We start from the raw sequence: 22,479 nt of genomic DNA on the forward strand, positions 1-22,479 counted from the left end.
TTAGAATATACTGGCTAAGAAGTTAATAATATAATTTTCTCTGATTTTATATTGAAAGTTAATAGAAGGATAGAAAAAAAGCAAGTTCTAGGAAGTGAGTGACAGTATTACTGCTTTGCTACAGCTTCCTGCAGATAATGGCCCTTTTAAAACTCCTAATGCAGTATTTTCCTTGTTTCTTTCATAAATGGAATGGGCTTCTCAATGTTAAAAAAAAAAAAAAGAAAAAAAAAAAAAGAGGGTTTGCAGTACTTCTGAGTCATTTAGATACACTCAGTCTCTTTAAATCATGCCAAAATGGCAACAAACCTGGATTTTAAGGAAACTTCAGAATCCTGAAAAAGGAATTACAGAGCAGATGTCCCAAGTAGCTGAAGTCTGTTTCATCAATAAAATGATGAGCAAAGAATTGGAAGAGAGAAGGGATCTAAAAGAATATACATTTCTCCTTAATCCTGCCTATCAACTCCTAAATTCAGGCTTCTGTTTCCCCTGCAACTGCAAACTCGCACTTGGACAGCAATGAAGCACCAATGAAGTTGTTTCTGTCCTCCTCCCTTTCTGTAGCACATTTGACAACGTGTGACAGAGTCCTGCATTCAATTTAAGCTGGTTTAATTTTAGCAATCAGCATTCTGACTGATCTGTTCAAGAATCATTATTCCAAGAAAGAAAAAAAGAGCCTAAATCCCTGCATCCAAGAAGGAGATAAGAATCGGAAAGGCATCTCTGGAGTTTTTCTGGAGTTCCTAGGTCTGTGTTAGAGAACTACTGTCCCTCTATGCTGGCTTTCCTAACCGGTTCAACTGCACTGCCATCCAGAAGGGAGTCCATAAAGTGTGTGCCTGGTTGCAAGCCAGCCCATCAGTGCCTAATGGCATTATGTGCAGCGTAGATATACTCAGAAACGGCTGTGGATGAATTACATACATGGATGCCTGTTAATACAGTAAGAACAACACTAATAGTGTTCTATGTAATTTATTTCATGAAGTTCACTTATTCATAGGTGAAGCACCAAATTAGCAAAACAGAAGTGGCTGGTAATATTATTAATAATGATTGCAGCAGTCTGAAAGATAAATCCCTGTCTGCTGCAGTGCCACTGCTGAATTTATAATACTTTGAATGGGGCTTTCTAATGCTTGGAATTTCAAACACTGGCCTCTGAAATGTGATTTGATGCAACTCAGTGAAAATACTTAATAGCTTTTAAGACACAGTCACCTGGAATACAAGGCTGTATTTCCTTGTGGTGGACCGGTGTGTCACTTCTCTCCAGGATGTGGCAACGTGATGGCTTCACAGTGCCAAGACAGCTGGAAGTTTTAAATTAATGTGTGATTAATTTCCATACTGTCATCATCCTTTCTCAAACCTTTAATTCGTATGCCAGCTTTAACACCAGTAATAGTGGGAAAATGCTTGGCTGAAGGAAGTGTGCATCTAAGATTATGACTGGTGCTGTGGGTGATTTCAGCACTTTGCAAATCGTATTGTCAGCCTTGTTTTTACCGTTGAAGCACTGAGAATGTGGGCAGCTGCTGTTGTGCTGGTGGGCTTGTTCTCCCAGTTTATAGTTCATCTCCTGCTTTTCTACCTTAATCTCACTTTTAATTATCTGAGGTTATATTATAACAACAGCTGAATTGTACGTTTTGTATGACTCTACAGCATAGTTCCTAATTTGCACAGTAAACATGCCTTTGAGGCTTCTGGCTAGTTACAAATAAAATTTTGTTCTTTCCATAACCATGGTTAAACGATGGATCTGGACATGCACTTGTGTATGGAAGTGCAAGTGGAGGTTTCCCAGCAGCCTTGTTAACAGTTTCTGCACATGATCAACAGAACTGCAAGTTTTTTTGAAACTTGGAAATGGTATGTCATGAGGACATTGTAGATGTGACCATACAAATTAAACTAAGACTGAACGGTTTAAATTATATAGAAGAATTAACAAAAGCTATATTCAGCTGCATAACTTTAAAAAAGGGGGGGAAGAAGAAAAGGTGATGGTAAGATTATGAATTATATTCTACAAGATGCTCAAATCCAAATGCATGCTTTTTCTTGGTTTTCAATAAGATGGTGTTGATAATGGGACTAAGTATTATGGAGAGTATGAAGCAGAATTCAGAAAACCCTTGTAAGAATCAATATGCAGTATCTTTTTTTTTTTCTTTAAGAGGAGCTCTCTAGTCTGTGAAGTCTCATGGGTGATATATAAGACAGAAAACATTTTACTACTATTAAGAAGGGGGTAAAAATGATCTGAGGTATACATTGGGGGCAAGAGAGAAAAGGGACAGAGATGGAATGGAAGCCTTTTCAGCTAAAGGATCATGTTAGCATACAAGCAAGTGGGTATAATTGGCAACAAATAACTTTGAAAACCACAATGTGTTTTCCAGCTCATGTTTCCGTGACCATCAATTTGGAAGAGTTTTCCAGTAAGAGACGTGTGGCTGAAACGCAAACCTGTGTTAAGACGGTGCGTGATCCATTTACAAAAGTGGTTGTGCAGTGCAGCCCTTGCGAGGCCAAGGGACAGGACTCTGCTTCGGAGAGCCCCTTCCAGCCCTCTGTGCCTGCGCGTTTTGGCTGTCCCATGTCACACTTGCTCTGACGGGCTCCAGTGCTCGGTTGCTGCTGCTTAGTGTTTCTATTTCAAATTCCTCTTTGATAACGGTGACAGGCAGCAACCCGTTTGATACCCTGTTGGTGTAACTAATTCCAACTCAGCAAAGAGGGAACCCCCCTTTGATAAACATTTATTCTTGGAGAACACAAGCAGAGTTGGCTGACACCTACCTTCAAGTCAGTCTTTTAAACGTAACATGAAAATCAAAGATTGGTGATAGGCAGGGGATTATTCCTGCATGGGTAATTCTTAAGCAAGATCCATTTGCCTATATACAGGTATGCTATCCTCACCGTTAATAGACCTGAGCAACTAATAAAATTCACTTGAGGCAGGCATAATTGGACAGGCTCTTTCGTCTCATCTTCCTGTTCTTTCTAGGCTTTGTTACGATTTAGCAATGTGCTGACTTGCAGTAGGTAAGGAAGGCTGCCGTTCTTCCGAGCTTCAGATTCACGTACAGATTTGTGTTTCACCCTGGCGTACGTCCTTCACGAAATATACTGGGATGTCAGATCCCCGAGGTGGAAACAGTGCCTTCTTTCTCATGCATGTAAAACCCGAGAAGCGCAGTTAGCTCACACTGAGGTAGCTTGTCATCCTCTTTGCTGGTATGGATTTTAGTTCAGCAAATCGAGTGTGAAGCCAGGAACCTTGGGGCTCGGTCAACAGAGCGGGGACGGACGAGGGAGATTTAGACACAGCACTCTAAAAGACAAATCTGTTTTCTATTATAAATATATTCTGTGTAGTCTCCACAAAGAGCTTAAAAGCAAGCTGAACCTTGCAGGTTTGACATCTGTGTGCATGGTGCATGTCCCTTAAGCTTATAGCATGTGATAGTTTTGTCTAGCAGTGAGAATGAAAGTAAGTGATGCAGGCAAACACTAAGTATGGCAAATCTCCGTAAGCAGCATACTTCCTTACTGCTCTCTCATGGCACCTGCAGCCTTCCACGTATTTGTGAGTCTCAGATTTGGGGATAAACATCTTTCCAGGCTGCAAAAGTCAGTGTGAGGGCTGGTATCACCAGTTCTGGATTCTCCCCTGATGGGCTTATCCTGGTGATTGTATGGCAAGGAGTCAACAGTGGAACAGCCACTCACAATTCCTGGCTACCCTCTGTGATCGTGTGAATCTTGCATGAAATTGGGACTTGCTGCTGATGTGAGGAGAAACGTGGAAGAAGGTGCTGGAGTTCTGTGTTGAGGGACAATCCAGAACTATTTGTGAGTAGGTCACGGCTAAAATAACTTGAGTTAAGATGCATGAGAGAATGCAAAAGGAAAAATTACAGGAGCTGTAATTACTGGATGCTTTTCATTGTTCATAGACATTCCCAACCTTTGTACTGAGCTCCTGCTTAATACCAGCTTGGTGAACGTTACTCTTTAGGTGCTATGCCAGCCCGTGCGGCTCATGACTCTGAGTGTGATCTGAGCAGTAAAGTCTTCACAGGGAAGGCAGCTGCTGAAGGGTACCCAGCCGGAAAGCTTGTGTTGGGGATGCCCATTTCTTTGGGTCTGGTCATGTGCTGTAACTCCCTGCCACCACTTTCTGTTGGATTTTGGTCTGCTCATGTCCCATCAGGTACTGCAGGAGTTGATGTCACTGCAGCAGAGCTCTGTGGTGAGCAAGGAACATTTCCTCCTTAAACCAGTGTGGATTATACTTTTGGTGCTTTTAACTAGGGAAGTTTGTTTCTGGGTAGCAGGCCGTGTTTCTGGCTTTGTGAGGATAAAATACACTGTCTCAAATACTACCTCCTTGGTGGAATATATGTGCTGCCTTGCCAAGATACCTACTGCAACAGCGACGTTAACTGGTTTTCCCTTTTCCCAGAGACACAGATACTGTCAGAGATGCTGAAGAAAGAGATAATTCACGACATAGAAGAAATATCTGCTTTAGACAGATTCAGTCCCTTCAGAGCTGCACACTGCCGCGCAGCCCATAGAGTAACTGTGGTGCTGGGTTTCCCAGTGGCCCCCGTGCACGAAACGCCCGCAGGGGTGGCTCCCCGGTCCTGCGGGTCCTGCGTGCAGCCCTTCCTCTTCAGCGTGTACTCCAGCCTGTACACAAATCCTAGGCCAACTCTGGAGATTCAAGTTCAGCACCTTGCGGTCCCAGTGCATTATGTTCTGGGCTTCAGGGTAGACCTGGTGGCCACAGCAAGTTTTCACAGTGGGGCAAACAGTAACTTCTCCATGTGGACCGCAGGTTTCTGCATTTCTTGTGACTTTCTGCGTAATCAGGTGAAATCAAGTAAAAGTTGGTGCAGGTAAAAGGCCACAAAAGATCAAATCTGGAACCATGCCTGGTAGCTGGAGATTTAAGGAGTTTAGTTTGGAAACAGTTAGAGGCTGACCTGATCATCTACACAGAGAAAACTTATTAAAGTGAAAAGAGCTTTTCATTTTATCTGTTAAATTCATAACACAGCAAGGAATGGATGCTAGAAAAATTAAATCAAGAATGCAGCAACCATGAAGGCGATTAATTTTGCCTTTCTAAAAGTCAGCCCTCACTGAACCAGAAAGCCCTGGGTGGAGGAGGGGACTGGGCACCTCCGGGGATGAAGCGCCTGCCCTGCTTTATGCACGGAGCAGGGCTGGTTTGCCATGACTGTAAAACTGCAAACCCCCGGCATGCTCTTTACTGTGGGGCTCGGACACCCAATATTCATGTTGGATGGAGTCAGATGTTTTCCACATACGTACAAAGCCATTTTGGGAAAACTCGGGGGCAGTTCATGGACAGGAAACAGTGGCTTCCGGAGCTTCCCCAGCTCCCCACCGATTGCACCAGGTCAGGGTGCAGCTGGGCGCTGCACAGCATGGCCTCGGCTCTCACTTTGGGTTCTTGTCTTTCTGCTGTGGAGGATCGGAATTGCTTAGCAGCCTTCCGCCAGCGCAGTCCTGCTGCCAGGCGGAGGTGGTAGCCCTGGCATCGAAACTCTGCTCAAATGGCTTTTGAGCTGTGTGTGACTCTGTACCTTCATTTAGCCACTGCTAAAATACATCGTTATGGGGGAAAAATGCTGCCTGGTGTCTCCCAGAAGCATTGAACCTCTCTATCTAGGCTTATCAAGGAGTCTGACTTAGAGGAAGCCTTTTAATGGGGAAATATTCCTGTTTCTTGGGGAATTTCAAGTAAGACTGAGCGAAAACAAGTAACTCCCCACCCCACCCCACCCCCTTCACTTGAGAGTGTTTTGCTAGGGTGCCTAGCTACCTGCTGAAATTTTTTATACTCCAGTAAACATTTAAATGTGGAAATTATATTTCTTGGTTTTCTGCAGACTGTACCACAGTTGCTGCATGATAAAACAGTTGATACAAATAGGAAAAAAAAATCACTGGTGTAACAGGAATGCCAGAGCGCACTCGTTATCATTAAGCAGAAAGTTTTCCTCCTCACCGGGTAGATGAGGCAGAAATTTGGTTCATTACTAGGAGGAGGACAGAACAACGTACAGTGGCATTAAAATGAAATGCAGGCCCCTTCCTGAGAGCCCGGGATGCCTTTGCTTTAGTAACAGATATTCTGAAGAGGTCGCTTACTCTGGCTCCCAGTTCTATTAAAATCATTGTACTATGCTCTCTGTTTACAAAATAAGGTTTACACTCACTTGTAATTCTTAAAAGCAGAGGAAAAACCTGAGCTTGGCAAAGCCTTTTGAACTGCTGAATCAAGAACTAGCTGCTTGCAAAGAGGGATTAAAACCTTTTAATCCTTTTGTGTAAAAGAATATGGTGTTTAATGTGGTAGGCATGCTGGCAAAATTAATTTTCATGTTTTTTCAAGCACAAGATTTCAGTTCTGTCTTTGTTTCTTGGTCCTGCATATCTTACGGGTTCTTTACACTATGCAATACGCTTTGTTAACTTTGAAGTTTTGAAGAAATTTGCAAATAACAAAATGCAGATTTGGAAGGAAAATAAGTTCCTAGGAGCAGGCACAGCTGTTACGTCCCGCCTCAGGCGGCGTTGTGATGACTGATTTCAGAGCCCAGTAGCTGGCATTATTATTCTCTTGTCCGTCGTATGTATTGTGTGCAAGAGAGAGGAGGCCTGAATTCAGGTACTGAATTTTGTGTATGAATAAATGAATATTGTATATGTATGCATTTGAAAGCCCTTAAGTGAATGTTCTGTAAATGGTGATAATTGGAGGCAGTCTCCTTGCAGTCCTTTCTCAAGCTAAATAAGGTCTAAGGCCAAAGGCCCAAATGTTTAATTGTATTAAACAGAGGCTGAAAAATTTATTAACTCAGAAAGCGTGTATTACCAAGTTAATTGGAAGTGCCTTTAAGCTATTACCAGGTGGAAATTTGACTTCAGGTTTCAATTTTAAATTAAAGCAAAGCAGAAAACTGTTCTGTGAGGCTGCTGGAAGGTCTGCAGTTAGAGCAGCGCTTCTCTGCTCTCCCTTCTTTTTCTACTCTGTATAATACTTGGTATAAACGCTGGGGAGTTAGAATCAAAAGCTAAACCCATATATAGGGGTCTGGCTTTTCCCCAAGATACGTGGCAAGCTGCACACACAGGCTGTGGGTGCTCTAGGGAAACATAAAAGCAGAGGAGGGGAAATGAAGACGACCTCAGGTTCTAGAAGGATGTTTTTCTGGGCTGTTTTTCTGCGTTGTTTTTAATCAGTATTCTTTGGTCGTATGCAGGACTGCTTTGTGCTTCTTGGCATATTTTTCTTTTTCTAGTTACGTGTTATTTCAGTTATTGGAAGCAATCATAAGGATGGTGTCATAGTAGAGAGGTTGATTCATTTTTTTTCCCCCCTTTCCTGGCACAAAAAAAACTTTAAAAAACCCATGGACAAGAGTCAATCACAGCACAGGGATTAGCCAGAGTTAGGGATTTTCTTACTAAGATGTAAAGCAGCTCACACTGATAGCCAGCCAGGCACTTTGAGAAAGACATTGCAATTACAACAGTTTTGAAAAATAACGGAGAAAATTTTCCACCCTGTGCGCAAAATCTGTAGGCACCCTGCAGATATGATATGAAGAGAAACCACCTTCCCGTTGTGTTAAGGTCTAAGTTACCTGCCTAAAACCCTCTCACAAATAAATCGGCACCCAAAATGTTCAGCACCGCTGAGTGACTTGCACAGCATCCTTGTGTGGTGGTTGCTGGAGACAATTCTGTTTCAGTGCCATGTCAGTTAATTTTAGGCCTTTAAACTCTTTCAACAATTTCCATGATTCATAAAGAAACAGAATTAGAAATTTACTGAAGTACAGTACTATGATGACAGGCTGTTGCTGTAGTTTATTAATATCCACTAATTGTGGCCTTAACACTTGAGTGAACTAACGGCTTTTAACCCGTATTTCTGTGGAATAAGCAGGTTTCTCCAAACATCAGCATTTAACAGTGAACACCCAGTTTCTACTGGTGCAGGGTTGGTTTATGTATAACCGTCCAGACCCTGGCCAGAAGTACACAGGACACATGAGGTTTTAAGTTGTTTCTTTAAGAAGAAATTTTAAAATATTCAATTTTGACTTAAATACTATTTCATGTTTTATATCAGATTTAGTAAGTATAAATCCTGTAGTAACAAAAAGGAAAAGAGGGCTTGAAAATGCCAGTCTGGGTGTGAAGATTCCCACCTGTGTGTCTGCAGACACCCCTCAGTCCCGTCCAAGGCTTTGCCTTTAGACTGGGCTTATGGTAAGGAAAGAGCCTTTAGAAACTGTGAGCAGCACGTGTTTGCCGAGATGGTGAAGAAGCAGGAATCAACGATTATAAGAGTTTCTGAGCTGAAGTCATTATAAATACTGATAAAATTATACATTTGACCTAACATGTACCCTTGCATTTGCATTCTCCTCAATTAAACTTTCTACATATAAACAAAACACAGTGGGTCTCGCCTGCTGAAATTGGTACCTTGCATCTTAGTTCACTCTCTTTCCTGCTAGTGTTTAGGGAAAATCACAGCCTCTGCTGGATGACTGCTTTTATTATTTTTGTAATGTAAATTTTCCCCTGAAAGTTACAGAGGTCATTGAACATGTTAAAAGATCTACTTCTTAGAGATTTGTGTATTAATCATTCACCTTATTTGGTTTCATTTTGTACGAACTTGAAAGGTATCTATGAGTAACTTTATGGAAGTCAGGGGATGAAGGTGAGGAGAAATGCAACTTGCTTTGAGATAATGTTTGTAGATTTGATTATCACGGACAACCACACTTGAAACTGGAAAACTCAGCTGCTAAAATTGGATTGAAATAGCAGAATCATTTGTCCTAGCTGTTGGGAATCTCTTAAGCATTAAAACCTAATAACAATAAGATGATAAAACAAGAGAGGAGGATGTGCAGGTAACATTAGGTAACCTGTAATTCAGAGTGATCTGAGGAATGTGTTGAATTTGGAATGCCATTTTCTGTGATTGGGATGCAGTTAAGTGTCTGTCTTTAAAGTGGATGGGAGAAAGGGTTATGATCCATTCACTGGTAAAAAGAAAATTGTGTATGTATCTGAGCGTGCAAGACCCCACTATGTATATTTGCATTTATTTAATAAGTACCTTGCACCAAGCAATAAAGGACAAAAGTTTCATTTACAAAGTGCTGTCATCTTAGTGAAATAAAACCGAAATAGGAGAAATAAGGAATGAATTAGCATTGTGATCACCGAGACCCACCGATGCTTTAGTAAGCTGTTGCTAAAGAAATGTTATTACAAGGCTCAAACAGGCTCTTTCTACTTGTAAATTATACAAGAATTAAAAGTGCAAGTTTGAAAAATTGTATTTTGCCAAACAATATTCCTAATTATCACAAAGGGACAGGAACCACCTTTAAACGATGGTGGGTATATTGAAAGGAAAACATAAGGATATTAGACGTAAGGATAGCTGGAGAGCCCACTGGCTTGCCTCCTGCCCTGCAGCAGATGTAGGTTTCACCAGAGTATCCTTCCAGCAGGCATCCATCCATGCACAGATATCAATCATCCAAGATCATAAAGGAAACAGAGAAAGAGAAATACCCTTGCTGTAAATACCCCTGCTGCTTATATAAAGAATGGGCCACCTCTGTCTTCTAGACCACTTTATTTCCACTTCAAAGTCCGTCGTGAACATGAGAAAGTCTGTGTCATTCTTGGTTTCTTCCCAGTGTTGTAACAACTGAGCCACATCATCATTTTTCGCGTATTCGTCCTGACAGCAGCCATGTGAGAACAGCAGGCAAGTTTTACAGTGGAAGCTGAAGCGCAGTCATGCCTTGGCATATGGGACAGGGAAGGTTAAAGGCAGGGATTTAAACCTGAATTTCGTAATTTCCAGACTCAAGAATTATTCCCGTTATGATCTTTTCCTGCTTGTGTCAGTAACGTCTTTTAATTCACTTAGCCCAGGCACCTCAATAAGGTTACCCATGTATGCCTATTGTATGTCCTTATCTAGTTCATCTCATATCACAACTGTAATTTTTTCCTTCACAAAGGAGGCTACTTGCAACCCTAATTTAGCCCAAGTCATAATAGCTTTCAGATAAAAATACAAGCTCCCCTCTCCTACAACACCAGTCTTCTTTTTGGCTGCCCTTCTATTTAGAACAGTGGGCACTTGTAGCATGAGGACAGAGATATTTTTCTCTAAAAGCTCTCGCAGCAGGTGAGTGTTCATAGAACACTTAATTGCAGACATGTGTTTAATAATTCATTTTTCTCAAACCTGTGTGCAACTCTTTGGAAAAATAGCATCCACAAGAACAGGAGGAGCAGTATGATTGCCAGTTTCTGAATTAAAATTTTTGGATGAAGTATATTTGATGTGGGTGCTAAATACTGAAAAAGCATCAGGATTCAATTTAGTTTTCCCATTTATTTTAAGAAACCATCTAATGATGGGTCTTTGAAATAAAACAAGTTAATATTTGGGTATATGAAGCATATTTATGTTGGCATATATTATGTTTCAGCCACTTGAAATTTTTTCGCTCTTACAAAATTACAAGGAAGCGTCTTTTATATGACTGATGTGCGTTTAATGTATAGCAAAATACAAGGATCTGTGCTAAATGTACGTGACCCAGCATCATTTTTCAAGGCTCTGGCTGGTATTCAAGTCAGGTAATGCAGATCATATGTTACTTCTCAAAGGCCGTGGTTCACATAAAAGACACCTTGCCAAGTTAGAGGGAGGCTACACCTCTGTGCCTCGGCCTTGAAGGAAATCTGGCAAAAGAGACTTTTCTCCCTGGGAAGGTCCTTTGGGTTCACTGAGAAGCTGCATAGCCTAAAAACAACACATGGGATGGTGTGACTCTGAACTGCTCTGGTAAAGAAAGGAAAACCTGAAAAAGAAAACTGAAACGTTACTACTCTGCTGCAAGTGTTTGGTAGGGCAGATTTTAAAATAGCTGCTGAGGTGGTTTTCTGATTTATAATGATTGCTTCACAACAAGCAAATTGTCTAGAATAGCAGAGAACAACAGTGGTTTTATATATAAAATATGGGTGAGAGAGATGCATCTTCATGGTTGGCTGTCTCTCGCTCTGAGCTGCCCTGCAGGAAGGCTGTGTCAGCGGCTCTCCAGTAGAGCAGAGATTCTGCCTTTGGGGGCTTCAGGTTCCCCTCGCAAACCCATCACGTTTGCTTTTGCTGGGGAGGGCTGACAACAGCCTTACTGATTAGCGCATACCTATCTTGTCTGCTTGTACTTCTCCTTCTGGCTTTCTGTACCCATGTTCTTGTGGGCCTCTTAAAATGTAAGTCCAGGGAGCATTTCTTTTGAAAGCATCACACACCCTAGCCCAGGGCTCTGCGTGAGTGTGCTGCTATTTTCCAGCATAGTGAAGTAGACTTGTGTGTGCCTAAATCTCTGCTAGCGTCTCTTCCACACCTTGAGGCCCTCCTTGTGATTCACTTTATAGGATTATCCAGGAATCTGTGCTTGCTCAGCAAGTGACTTTTTCAACACTATCAACTGTGAAAGGAAAGCCCTTTTCTTCTGAAATGTTTTGTTTGGTGCCCCCCCCCCCCCCCAAAAAAAAAAAGTTTCTTAATGGAGAGCATGTCTGAGCAAGTTGTTATTTTTCAGCCCCCAGCCAAATAAGATGAAGCCTGTTTCTTTCTCTTGTAAGAAAATACTCTTATTTTTCACGGTCTTCCTCCTCAGAACTGTGGTGTTCCCATAAGCTCTCTGGAATAATTCAGTTTTGAGCAAAGACCAAACAGGGAAAATTTCAGCCAGGAAGGTGAAAGTTTTCCTGTTCTCCTGCCTGAAGCTTATGAGTGAATAGAAATTATGATAGCAGTAATTTGCACTCCTGGTGTAATGGGAACTTGGTTACGAAGTGAGGAGCAAGAATTAGTTTAGAGGGTGAGGACTGAACGTGCTCTGGGAATCTGACACTGAGCAGAGAGGCCAGGGAGAGAGAGGCTGGAGTTGTTTGGACTTGGAGTTATCAAATGAGAAATACACCAGGCTGGAGGAGTTACTCCATCCGGTGGAGTAAGCGAAGGTGGGTGTGATGGGCACCCAGCCATCCGGCACCTCTCCCTGCTGTCACCCAAGACTTGCTTGGGAGGTTCTCTCTCAAGCTAATATTTCACAGATTTGTCTTTGGAATATGATCGCTCTTTTTTTTTAAACTGTCAATAAAAAAATATTCAGCTTTGCCTGGTCCTTAGGTCATCAGGGAAAAGACAAGATTTCACTGCGAAAGACATTTCAGTTCCTTCTATTTATTTGTAGTTTGTTTGAACAACAAACAGTTACCTTCAAGCTTGGCGTGTGCATAATCTTCCATGGAGACTCTGGTCATTTTGAATTTAAGAGGGGAAAAAGAGAAGGACTATGTTACTGGTTAAATATTATATTTTCTGTACGTCTTTATTTTTTTCTGCTTGTGTACCTAGGGCTACCCTAAGAGTGCAAACACTCAAAACAGGTTAAAAAAGACTGCTTGGACCATCACCTGTCCCTGTCCCTCCCTAGTGCTCGTTACTACTGCCCTTTGGAGGTAACTGGTGATATGTCCCATGGCAGCGTCCTCTGGGCAGTAGAGTTATAGAGATGGTTGGAGGGGAGGTATGGAGGTAGTCTAGTCCACTTAATGTGCATTTTCCTCAGACACCAAGATTTCATGGATGATCTGTTGCACTTCTGTTAGCTCTCACTGAGATAAGTTTGGGGATTTGCTGTAACAGTTACTAATCAGTATAAAAATATGTATGCCCATGCCCGACTCTATTGTCCTGGGGCCAGGACTCAGGATTTTAGGTTTGCTTAATTAGTACGTTCCTTCCATTTCAAAACTGTAGGGCATACAAATATTTAAAATGACTTTGTAGAAATACCCTTTCCCAGACTGTGTGAGAATTCAGTTTATATACAGGTATACTTTTGTGACCAGTCTCAGTGGATTTAGATGGTTTCCAGAAATCAGTGTTGCTCAATTAAATGTGCAGAGGAAAAAGATTCATTACAACAATGTAAATTCAAGCTGAACCAGGCAGCAGGTTTTTTACCTTTTACTGCCAGTGAACATTCAGTTTCCTTTTGTTCTGGTTTTTAATAGTATTGATTTTTTTTCAAATGTACAAAAGTAAAATAAGTCCTCAGTGTATGAGCTGGGGAGTAGGTGTACAGTGAGAGATATAATTGCATTGTATTCTTCAAGGACGAAAGTTTTTTGGATTCTGCTGTATTTGTAATTTGAAAAATTTACACTATTTTACTAAGATCACAGAGTAAATAACAGAAAATCAAAAGAACAAATCAACTTCCGAAATGCAATACAAGACATCAGCTCAGCACACTGCATAGCGAAACAGTCAATCACACTGCAATCACTAGCAGCCTGAACAGTAAATTAACATTTCACTGGGATAGATGAGAGGTGAATAAACACGGATATATGTAAATACAAACTAAGTAGAAATAGACATGATTATAGATGAGTAAATATGTGAAATCAGCATCAGTTAAGCAAGCACACTTAATAATTGCTTGCTGTTCATGTCAGGACAGTGTGCCAAAGACTGCAGACAGCAGCCATCATGCCTTAAAAGGCGTTTTCTGGATTTTGAGCTATTTTCGTTGCGCAGTCCCGGGGCTCCCTTCACCAAGGATGGCAAAATTCAGTACACCTGCATGTGATGAATTTGTGTGGTCAGGTCAGATTTGTGATATTCCTTCACAGAAGCTTGTTGACGACAGAGCGCGTGTATCCACATCTGCATGGACAGTGCTGACCTCAGTGGATCCGCTGTCTGCAAAGGCCTTTTGGAAATAAAGCCGAGCAAGCAGCGGTAGTAGAGGTCCAGGGCTGCAGCTTAGTGTCTCAGCTGTGACCTCCAGATCTCCTGGGTTCAGGGTTGGTGTGTCCCCTGCTGCCCGTGGTCTGTGTAGGCGGTTGGTGGGCTCTCCAGCACATGACCACAGTCCGCACTGAGCATCTGATGTCGCAAGTTTTGAAGGGGTCTGCTGTCCTGCTGCCTCAGGAGTGGCGTGCCACCAGCCCCTCTCTGCTAAGCGTGTCCTCAGCTGGTGGTTGCTTCTCCATGTGGTGCCCGCTGGTCTGACCTTGTCCTTCACTCTGAAGCTGTGGCGGGTTGACCTTGGCCGGCTGCCAGATACCCACCCAGCTGCGGGCTATCGGGAAATACCTGCTCCACCCTGGTGTCTGTGTGGGTTGCAGGGGACTCTCTGCTTGCATGCCTGGAGCTCCTTGTCCCCCTCTGACCTGGGTGCTCACAGGGCTGTTTCTCACACTTTTTACCTCACTCGTCACGGCCGTGAGGCATTTTGCCCCTTCTTAAACCTGTGACCACAGAGGCACTGCCATGAGGAGCTTGGCTGTCCTCTGCTGTGGGGCCATTGTGGAACTGGCTGTGTCCAGCACAGGGCAGCCCTGACCTCTCCTCACAGAGACCCTCCTGCAGCTCCCCCTGCCACCACCTTGACACCTGCACCCCGTACAGACCGTGGTGGTGTGCGTGTGAAGCAAGAAGCATTCCGGGCCTCAGCAGTCTCCCGGGTCTGGTCCACACGGGTTGGAGTAGGGCAGAGCCTGGCCTCTGGGCTTTGTCAAAAGCAGCAGTTGGAGTGTGTCACTGGGTCGAGCTGCCATGCGTGTTGAGTCACCCTGTGTCGCGCTGTGGGGACGGTGGGGGTCTGCGTAAGCAGTTAGCATGGGCTAAACCAGAGGGTGAAGCTGGGATTAAGGAGGGTCCCACAGTTTTAGCAGTGTCTTCAAAGATTGCTGTGTAAGGGCAAAGTTGCACTCCGCAGCTTCAGGTGGCAGGTGCCAACCTGCAGCTGCCGAGGAGAGGTGCCATCTTCCATTGCCCCCCCCCGCCCCCCCCCCCCCCCAGCCCTTTGTGGTCCTGCCCAGAGCCACTGTGCTCCCTACCCTGCTCGGAAAAGAAGAAAAAAGTGGCTTTCTGCCAAGTTAGGGGCCTGAATCTGCTCCGCAGAAGCTCTGGTGACCCTGGAGCTGCTTGTAGGGGTTTGGGCACCAGTGTCTGGAGGCAGGGAGGGGAGGCGAGGGGAACAGGGGGCAGAGTAAGGCCCCCTCTCCCTCAAGGACGTACTCGTGGATGTGTCCAGAATGTGACGATGCAGAACCAGCACCAGCTCCGCTGGGGACGTTGGTTTGGTGTCTTGGGGTTGAACAGGTTTTTCCTCTCACTCCTTTCTACGTCCCAGCAGCTGTGTCTGCCCCGTTTGTAGGTCAGGTTCATCTTTGAGGTGGTCGATCAGAATTGTATTTGAAACGTGGCCTTAGTGTGGCCTGTGCACTGAATGACGTCGTGGGTGGACTCTGTTAACTCCCTCTGTGGAGTTAAATGTTTTAGTGCTTTATAAGGACACGAGATCATCAAACGCTTCTCACTTGGACAAAGCAGTGTTTCCAGTTGACCCTCAGATCATATATTGTAAAATGCTCTTGTACAGCGAGTGCAGAAGAAAAATACAAACATTCAGCCTGGATGCCTAGTTTTATCCATCAAGTCTGTCATGTAAATCCAGAAGACACAACTGTATTTTCATGAAACTTCTTTTATTGATTATTAAAATGTTACATGATAAATTTTTTTTTCATTTTTGCTGAGTCTTTCAGGCCTGAATGTCACTTTGGTTTCTTTGCTGACTTTCACATTTAGTGATTAGTTTCTTACCAAGCATGGCCCAGCCTGTGCAGGTTTCCAGATACTTAGACTGTAGGATTTTTATGTCAATCCACATCTAAAATGAAATTGAAGGTTGTTATTTGTATACTTAAAACTGTATCTGTTAATTTTGATGAATGTCTTAACAGCTTTCAGGAAAACTAATGTCAACGTGTGATACATTTTGTAGGTTTGGTGTGTCAGCTGTTCTGTAATTTCCAGTGCTATGACCGTGTTATAAACCTGCAAAAATCCATTCATTAAAAAAATAAACTGTAAAAATGGTTCCAAATTGTCATATACCTGAATGAATGCCCAGGGGGCTGGGGGGAGCCTTCTATTGCCCTCATTTACAGGCAAGCCAGATGGACTCTATTCATTGCAGGAAAAAAGGTACTCAAGCAGAAACTGTGCTTGTCATGTTGCAGTCTGCACTGAATTTGTGTGGCCGAGGCCATTCAACCTGGATTTGTAGTAGGAGCACCAATTATCTTATAATTTAGGTTAACATGACACATTCCTTGGTTATCTGATGATGCGTCCTCATGGGGGTGATTTGGTTATTTTTCCAGGCAAGCCAACATTCATGAAAGCTCCTGAAGATCAGATTGGGATTTCTGGAGGAGTGGCCTCTTTTGTGTGTCAGGCAACAGGAGAGCCCAAACCTCGTATCACATGGATGAAGAAGGGGAAGAAAGTCAGTTCTCAGCGGTTTGAGGTAATTACAAAAAAAAAAAAAAAAAAAAATCGGTAATCAATCTAATGCTTGCAGGTCTTAATTATACAATAATCATCATTGCAACCTAGGTATCCCTGCATCACTACAATACAGAGTCTAGAGCTTTAGAGTAAAGTTAAGCTTCCTTCCTCGCAGCAATGCAATCTGTAGAGCAGGCATTGTCCTTTGAGCATGACGCTGGAAGCACACACATAGGATCATCCTTCTTCAGATGGGAGACTAGGGCTTACACCGAATTGGATGGCAGATAAGAGCTGAATCTAGCAGTAATTTTTTGTTTTCATTGTGAAAATTGATAAGGCACCTCCTTGGCCTGCTGTCCCCCAGTGAAATTCAAAAGCGGCATATGGCAAAACGCTATTGAAAGGCTTTCCAAGTGATGGCTGCTGCCACGAATGCACTTGGAAGGGGAATGGCGAAGTCATCCTGATGGGTGAATTGACTTCCCTGTGAACTAAAGTCTGAGAGAAAGAGGGAAGAGCTGGTATCAGAAATGCTTTTGAAAAAAGGATCCAATTTGGTTCATATTTTAAATAGCAAATACATTTTCACTGACTTTCTCCACCTTTTTCTCCATTTCCCTTTTTTGGTGTTGGGCTCTTTTCTCTAAAACTGCCCTTGGAAATGTGACCCTTCTACCATTCTGCTGCCTTTCCTCTAATTGCCTGTCTTTGATGTTTTTGCTTTTCTGACTGGAGCACAAGATGACTTTGCTGCCCAGAATGGATTGATTCAAGTCACCAATTTTAATCATGATTTTGTATGTGAGCAGAAAACCTTGATTAAAGTAATCAATTTTAATCTTGTTTTACATTGTTATTTTTCCCTAATAAAGGTTAAGTTTTGTTGTATAGTAACCATTTAAACATTCTAAATTGTAAGTAGATATAACCTTTCCAGTGAATTTGGTATTTATTGTGGCTGACCAGAGGGCTATGCCATATTATATGCATTTAGACAAGCAATTTCATACCTTTATTCACATCAGTTTCGATACATAGTTGAGGCATTTTTATTGTGTTAGAGGAGATAGTGAATAATATCTTTCTTTTTTTGCTAGATAACTATTAATTTTACCTCATTACTAAGCTAGTCTTTATTTGGAGGAAAATTGGAATTCAGTTTTAATGAAAAAATTAATAAACAAATCTGATGCACGCATGATGAGTTATTACACAAAAGAGATATCCGTTGTTAGCAAACAAACAGCATTTCTGGTCTTGGGGTCTGTCAGGTCCTTAGTAGTTGTAGCTCCCTTCCTCTCACACAGAGTGTTTGTTCAAAGGATAGTAAGGGCAAAAGAGCTTTTCTGCTGTTTCATCTCTTAGCTTTTTAGTCCTTGTCACTGAAGTGAATTAATCTCTGCATCTGACTTTGTCTTGTTTTAAAATTTGGCAGCAGCCCTATCCTGTGTAAAGGTTATAGAAAGTTTAGCATTTTGTCACAGTTTCATATTTAATTTAAAATTGAGTATTTAAAAAAAAAAAATAATTCCTTAAAATGTACTGTGGTCATGTTCATATTTCTCTGTCCTGTCTGCTGCTGCTTGACCCCAAATTAAGTTTTTTTGCAAGCTGTTTCTATTGCTTAGAACAGAAGGGCTATTCCTTCCAGTGTGAGGAATAACAGATTTTCAGTGGTCTTGGTTACCTTTTAATTTCTTCCTGTTTCTCCTATCACTGCAGAGTCTTGTGGCACACATTGTTTTTCTCCTTCCTCTTTTCACTCATTTGGTCTTTGTGCTATGAGAAGCACTCCTAAATGGGGCTCTTGAAAATAGGGTAAAAGTTTTGCGTGAGGGTAATGCAGGTCCTAGGCTGACGTACATGTTTGGAATGAAGTGTAGCTTAGGCTCTTCATCTTCCCCTGCCGTTCCCAAGTGACAGGAGGGGGGCTTGTGCCTTTCCCTCGTGCCGTCACCATCTGCAGTAGAGTTAATATTTCCAACTTTTGCTGTGCTCAGTAATAGGAGAAGGATGAGTTTGGCATTAACAGTGGCCTGAGGCTGTGCCTTCACAGCCTGGCTGTTAAGGAATAGTGTATAGTGATCCAGCTGCAAACTAACAAATACCTCTTTCTTCCATGCAGAAGTTAGTCATGCATGTTACAGCTTAGCAGGATGGATGGAAAGGCAATGATTTATTAAGGACTTAATTTATTATGCTGGGGAAGGGATCGTAATTACATCATTGTTGATTATGCCAGAGTTGCAAAGTACCCGATGCTGAAGGACATTAAAAGCCCTCACTTTCTGCTGGAGTTAGCATGCGCTGTAGGTGCTCAAGGTTTTATTCTAGTTTTGTGACTATTTTCCTGGTAATCCCACAGGAATATATCATTCTGCTCTTCCATCAAGGTGAAAGTTGGCACTAAATTGCTATCAGTGTGATTAGTAAAACCATTAGTGCAAATATGGCTCAGATGTTTTAAATCATCAGATCCACATCTTTATTACCAGGTTGATAATTTGTCAACCTTAATTGATTCATAAAGAACCTCATTGGATATTCATTTGTTCTGGCCTCCTCAGAGGACAAATATGTTCTTGACTCTGAAATTTTTGCATTTCTGGACTTGGAACGCTTGACTAATTGCATGGTATTTTATAACTTACAGGGCTTCTTTTGGTTTGGTTTTTGGCTTTTAACCCCTGGATTGTTTTGACTTTCAGTTTTTGTTGCAGAAGATATCAGTAAAGAAGTGCTTTCTTTTCATTGTTAAAGGTTATTGAGTTTGATGATGGATCAGGATCGGTTCTGCGGATACAGCCCCTGCGTGTTCATCGGGATGAAGCTATCTATGAGTGCACAGCAACCAATAGTGTTGGGGAGATAAACACGAGTGCCAAATTAACAGTGTTAGAAGGTAAGTGGGAAATTTTTTTATGCCTTAGGTGGTAGATGACATGGCTTTGACTTTGGTAGCTACATGTTGGTGTGATGCTTTTAAATGACATGGTGGTATTCTAGCTAGGTTGGAAAAGCTGTGTTCTTCCTGTATCATTTGCTATAACTTCTCCTAGTGATAGAACCTAATATTTTTGAGACAATCATGAAAGGATTGCAGATTCTGAACTTTCTTTGAAGTGTTTTCGTTGTATTGTCTGATTGAGGTGTGTCATTTCGAACTTGGAGGGCTAGCTAAAGAGACATTTGTATACTTTTCTCATCTGTTTGCTTTGATATAACGCCCATCTTCAGGGTATCTAAGAAGTGTATCTCACATTCAGAAACTTAATCTATGTTGCTGCACCTTCTGGATTAAATCAGCATAGTTCTTGAATAGATTTTCAGGTTACTCTTCAGATTTTGAGTTTGATGTGGAATTTAGCTGGGTTTACTTTTCACTGTAGTCATAACTTGTTATTCTGTTTCTCCTGTTAAAGAATAGATTTTGATCCTTGTGTGCTATATGAGCAGGTTTTATTTTGCTTGCTATGTTGTTTCTTCTAAACGGAATGTTTTGTGGAACAACAGTGTATTGGATACAAAAAGGCTTGTGATCAGTTGATGATTTTTTTTATATTAGATTGTCAGAATTATTGTCTGCTTTTAAGGAAATGTGGGGTTTTTTTCAGCACATAAATGTGTTGTAGTGTTTGTTTATATATAGGATTTTGTAAATGTATTGAGATATTACAAATCTGGGGCATTTAGCTGAATGGATCTTTTTTTACTTGCAGTTACTAAGACAAGCAGGAAAAGGCTTAGGCAAATTGCTTGGTGTATATGGCTTGATGTGGAAACTTTAGAATAATGAAAAAACTAGACTGGAAAGCGTTTATTGTTGTATGATTTTGAACCAGTGGAGACTGGTTATCCCAATGGTGAGTGTGCCAGCCATACCTGGCAAGTTACCTATTGTCCCTTGTTCTCCCATCCCCATTTATATCATAGAGGTAATCATCTTTTCCTCTCTGCTCTGTGACAAAGAATACAGTAAACAACTGTAATGTGCTCAGACACTGTGGTGATGGGAATCATAGAAATCATTCAGTACTTGATGTGATTGTGTGTCTTGTTTCTGGAGGTGGGGCATCTTAAAGGATCAGCTTGCTCTTCAGTAGTAGTATTATTAAGAATAGGATAACAGGTGCTATAGACTTGAAAATTATTGGGGAAAAAAAGCAAATTTTTTTTGTTACTTCTTGCCTTTGCAGCCGTATATGTGAGTGCATAAAGCTCAGCGGAGCTCTTTCAGCAGTTTACGTGCAGATCTGCGTTTAAATCATTCTTGCCACTGGATTTTTGTGACACTAGATATTTGAATATCCAACTATTCCAAGCACATTCCTGTTTCCTTTGGTCGCAGTTGCCTTTCTGTATCTTAGATATGTATGCACATGCACACACATGCTAATAATTTATTTGCTCTGTGTTAATGTTCAAAGGCCTGCAGAGACATGCATTGCATAAAGGAGCACATCAGTATTTCTCAGCTCCGTGGTGCTCCTGCTGGTTTCCTGATGAGGTAAAACTTGCAGACCACCACATAAATGGGGAATGCTAGGGAACACCAGAGACAGGAAAAGACATGCGTGCACACTATTTAAGAGCCACAGAAGCAAAAGTCACTACCGGTCAGGCACAGAGCCTGCTTTTCTGCTTGGAAACTTCCTTTAATCGGGAGTAATGCTAGTTTAACACGATCCCATAAGGTCAAAAACGATCTGCAGGCTAGGGGGCTGTGTTTTCCTCTCTAACTGAAGAGTATCGACCCCTTGCTGGGCACGCTTGTAATGGGCAAAATTAAGAAACGTTTGCTGTATAACAGTTTGTGTGTGCTCATGCATATAGAGTGTGAACTTGATTACATGCAGAGGATGAAGAGCTACATGTGCCTCTTATGTTGGCTTAACTGACAAAGGAGATGAGTTGTTATGATGTATCTGTATTTAAGAAAAAACGGTTTGTATTTCTCTTTCCCGAGATGTTCTATGGACAGGTCTGTATTTTTTCCAGTCAGGCTATCTTATTCTTCTGTGTTATCTGCCTTAGATTATGCTGTTTCTGCATTTTTGGGAGTGTGATTTTTTTTTTTTTATTATTGATATTCCTTTGTTTGCTTACATGTTGGCAAAGGGGATATTGCAACTCAGTGCCCTGGTTGTGGTTGTGTTTAGTCTCAGTTGCCTCCAAAAAACAGTGGTAAGTGCCCCACCTCTCTGTTATGCCATGGCTTTCCTAACATGAATTTTGTAGAGGTACTTGAAAATGACACATTTCACGTGGAACCCTTGATACCCTCAAGACTGTCAACTAGGATTGGATTTTCCCTCTGCTTCTGGGGTTAAAATAATTTCTGTAATTGCTCTCAGGTGGCAGTTTGAATGATGCAGACATTCTGCACTTCCTTTCAAGAATTTGACTAATGCAGTGGTCCCTGGTGCATGACAGAGCTCTATCATAGACATCCTCATGGTTACATGCTGCTAAATACACAGCACATATTGATTTTTACATTAAAAATCCTTTATAACAATAAGTTTTAATGCTTCTTCACAACTTGCTCTTTAGAACATAGGCCTCCCCATTAAATCCAGGAGTCACAGTCAGGGTTTAGCAGGCTGTTATTAGATGTCTTTGTAGCTAACTAATCTGGAGCTTTGTTTTATTTAGATTTCTGTGATGTTTTACAGATCAGAGGCAGATAATCCTTTCTAATTGCCAACTTATTCCATTCTGAATATTAAGAGAGAAGCATGAGTCTAGTCTCCTGGAGGAACCAGGAGTTCTCACATAAGTGAATCTCTCTTAACAGTTCGGTTCCCTACCACCCTTTCATTCTCTGCTCCCATGTGTCTCATTTTTCCCTTCTAACTGCAAATCCTGTTGTGACCAAACTACGTATACTTAGTGTAACTGGAAATTATTTCTCCCGTTGATAGTAGGAGAAATAGACGTGCATATACCTTCTCTTCTCATTTCTCCTGGGTAGC

At 41.8% G+C, this 22,479-nt stretch overlaps 1 protein-coding gene across 7 annotated transcripts in view; it reads left to right on the forward strand.

Annotated features, from left to right (window-relative positions):
* Window positions 1-22,479, forward strand: part of PTPRF (protein tyrosine phosphatase receptor type F) — a 392,393-nt gene that overhangs the window by 176,409 nt on the left and 193,505 nt on the right. For all 7 annotated transcript variants that reach the window (XM_075508594.1, XM_075508595.1, XM_075508590.1 and 4 more), the window contains 2 exons: window positions 16,375-16,520; window positions 19,265-19,406. In XM_075508594.1, coding sequence (XP_075364709.1) covers window positions 16,375-16,520; window positions 19,265-19,406 — 288 coding nt within the window. The remainder of the gene's footprint in view (window positions 1-16,374; window positions 16,521-19,264; window positions 19,407-22,479) is intronic.

This window comes from Mycteria americana, chromosome 7 (assembly GCF_035582795.1).
Source record: "Mycteria americana isolate JAX WOST 10 ecotype Jacksonville Zoo and Gardens chromosome 7, USCA_MyAme_1.0, whole genome shotgun sequence".
Taxonomy (NCBI): Eukaryota; Metazoa; Chordata; class Aves; order Ciconiiformes; family Ciconiidae; genus Mycteria; species Mycteria americana.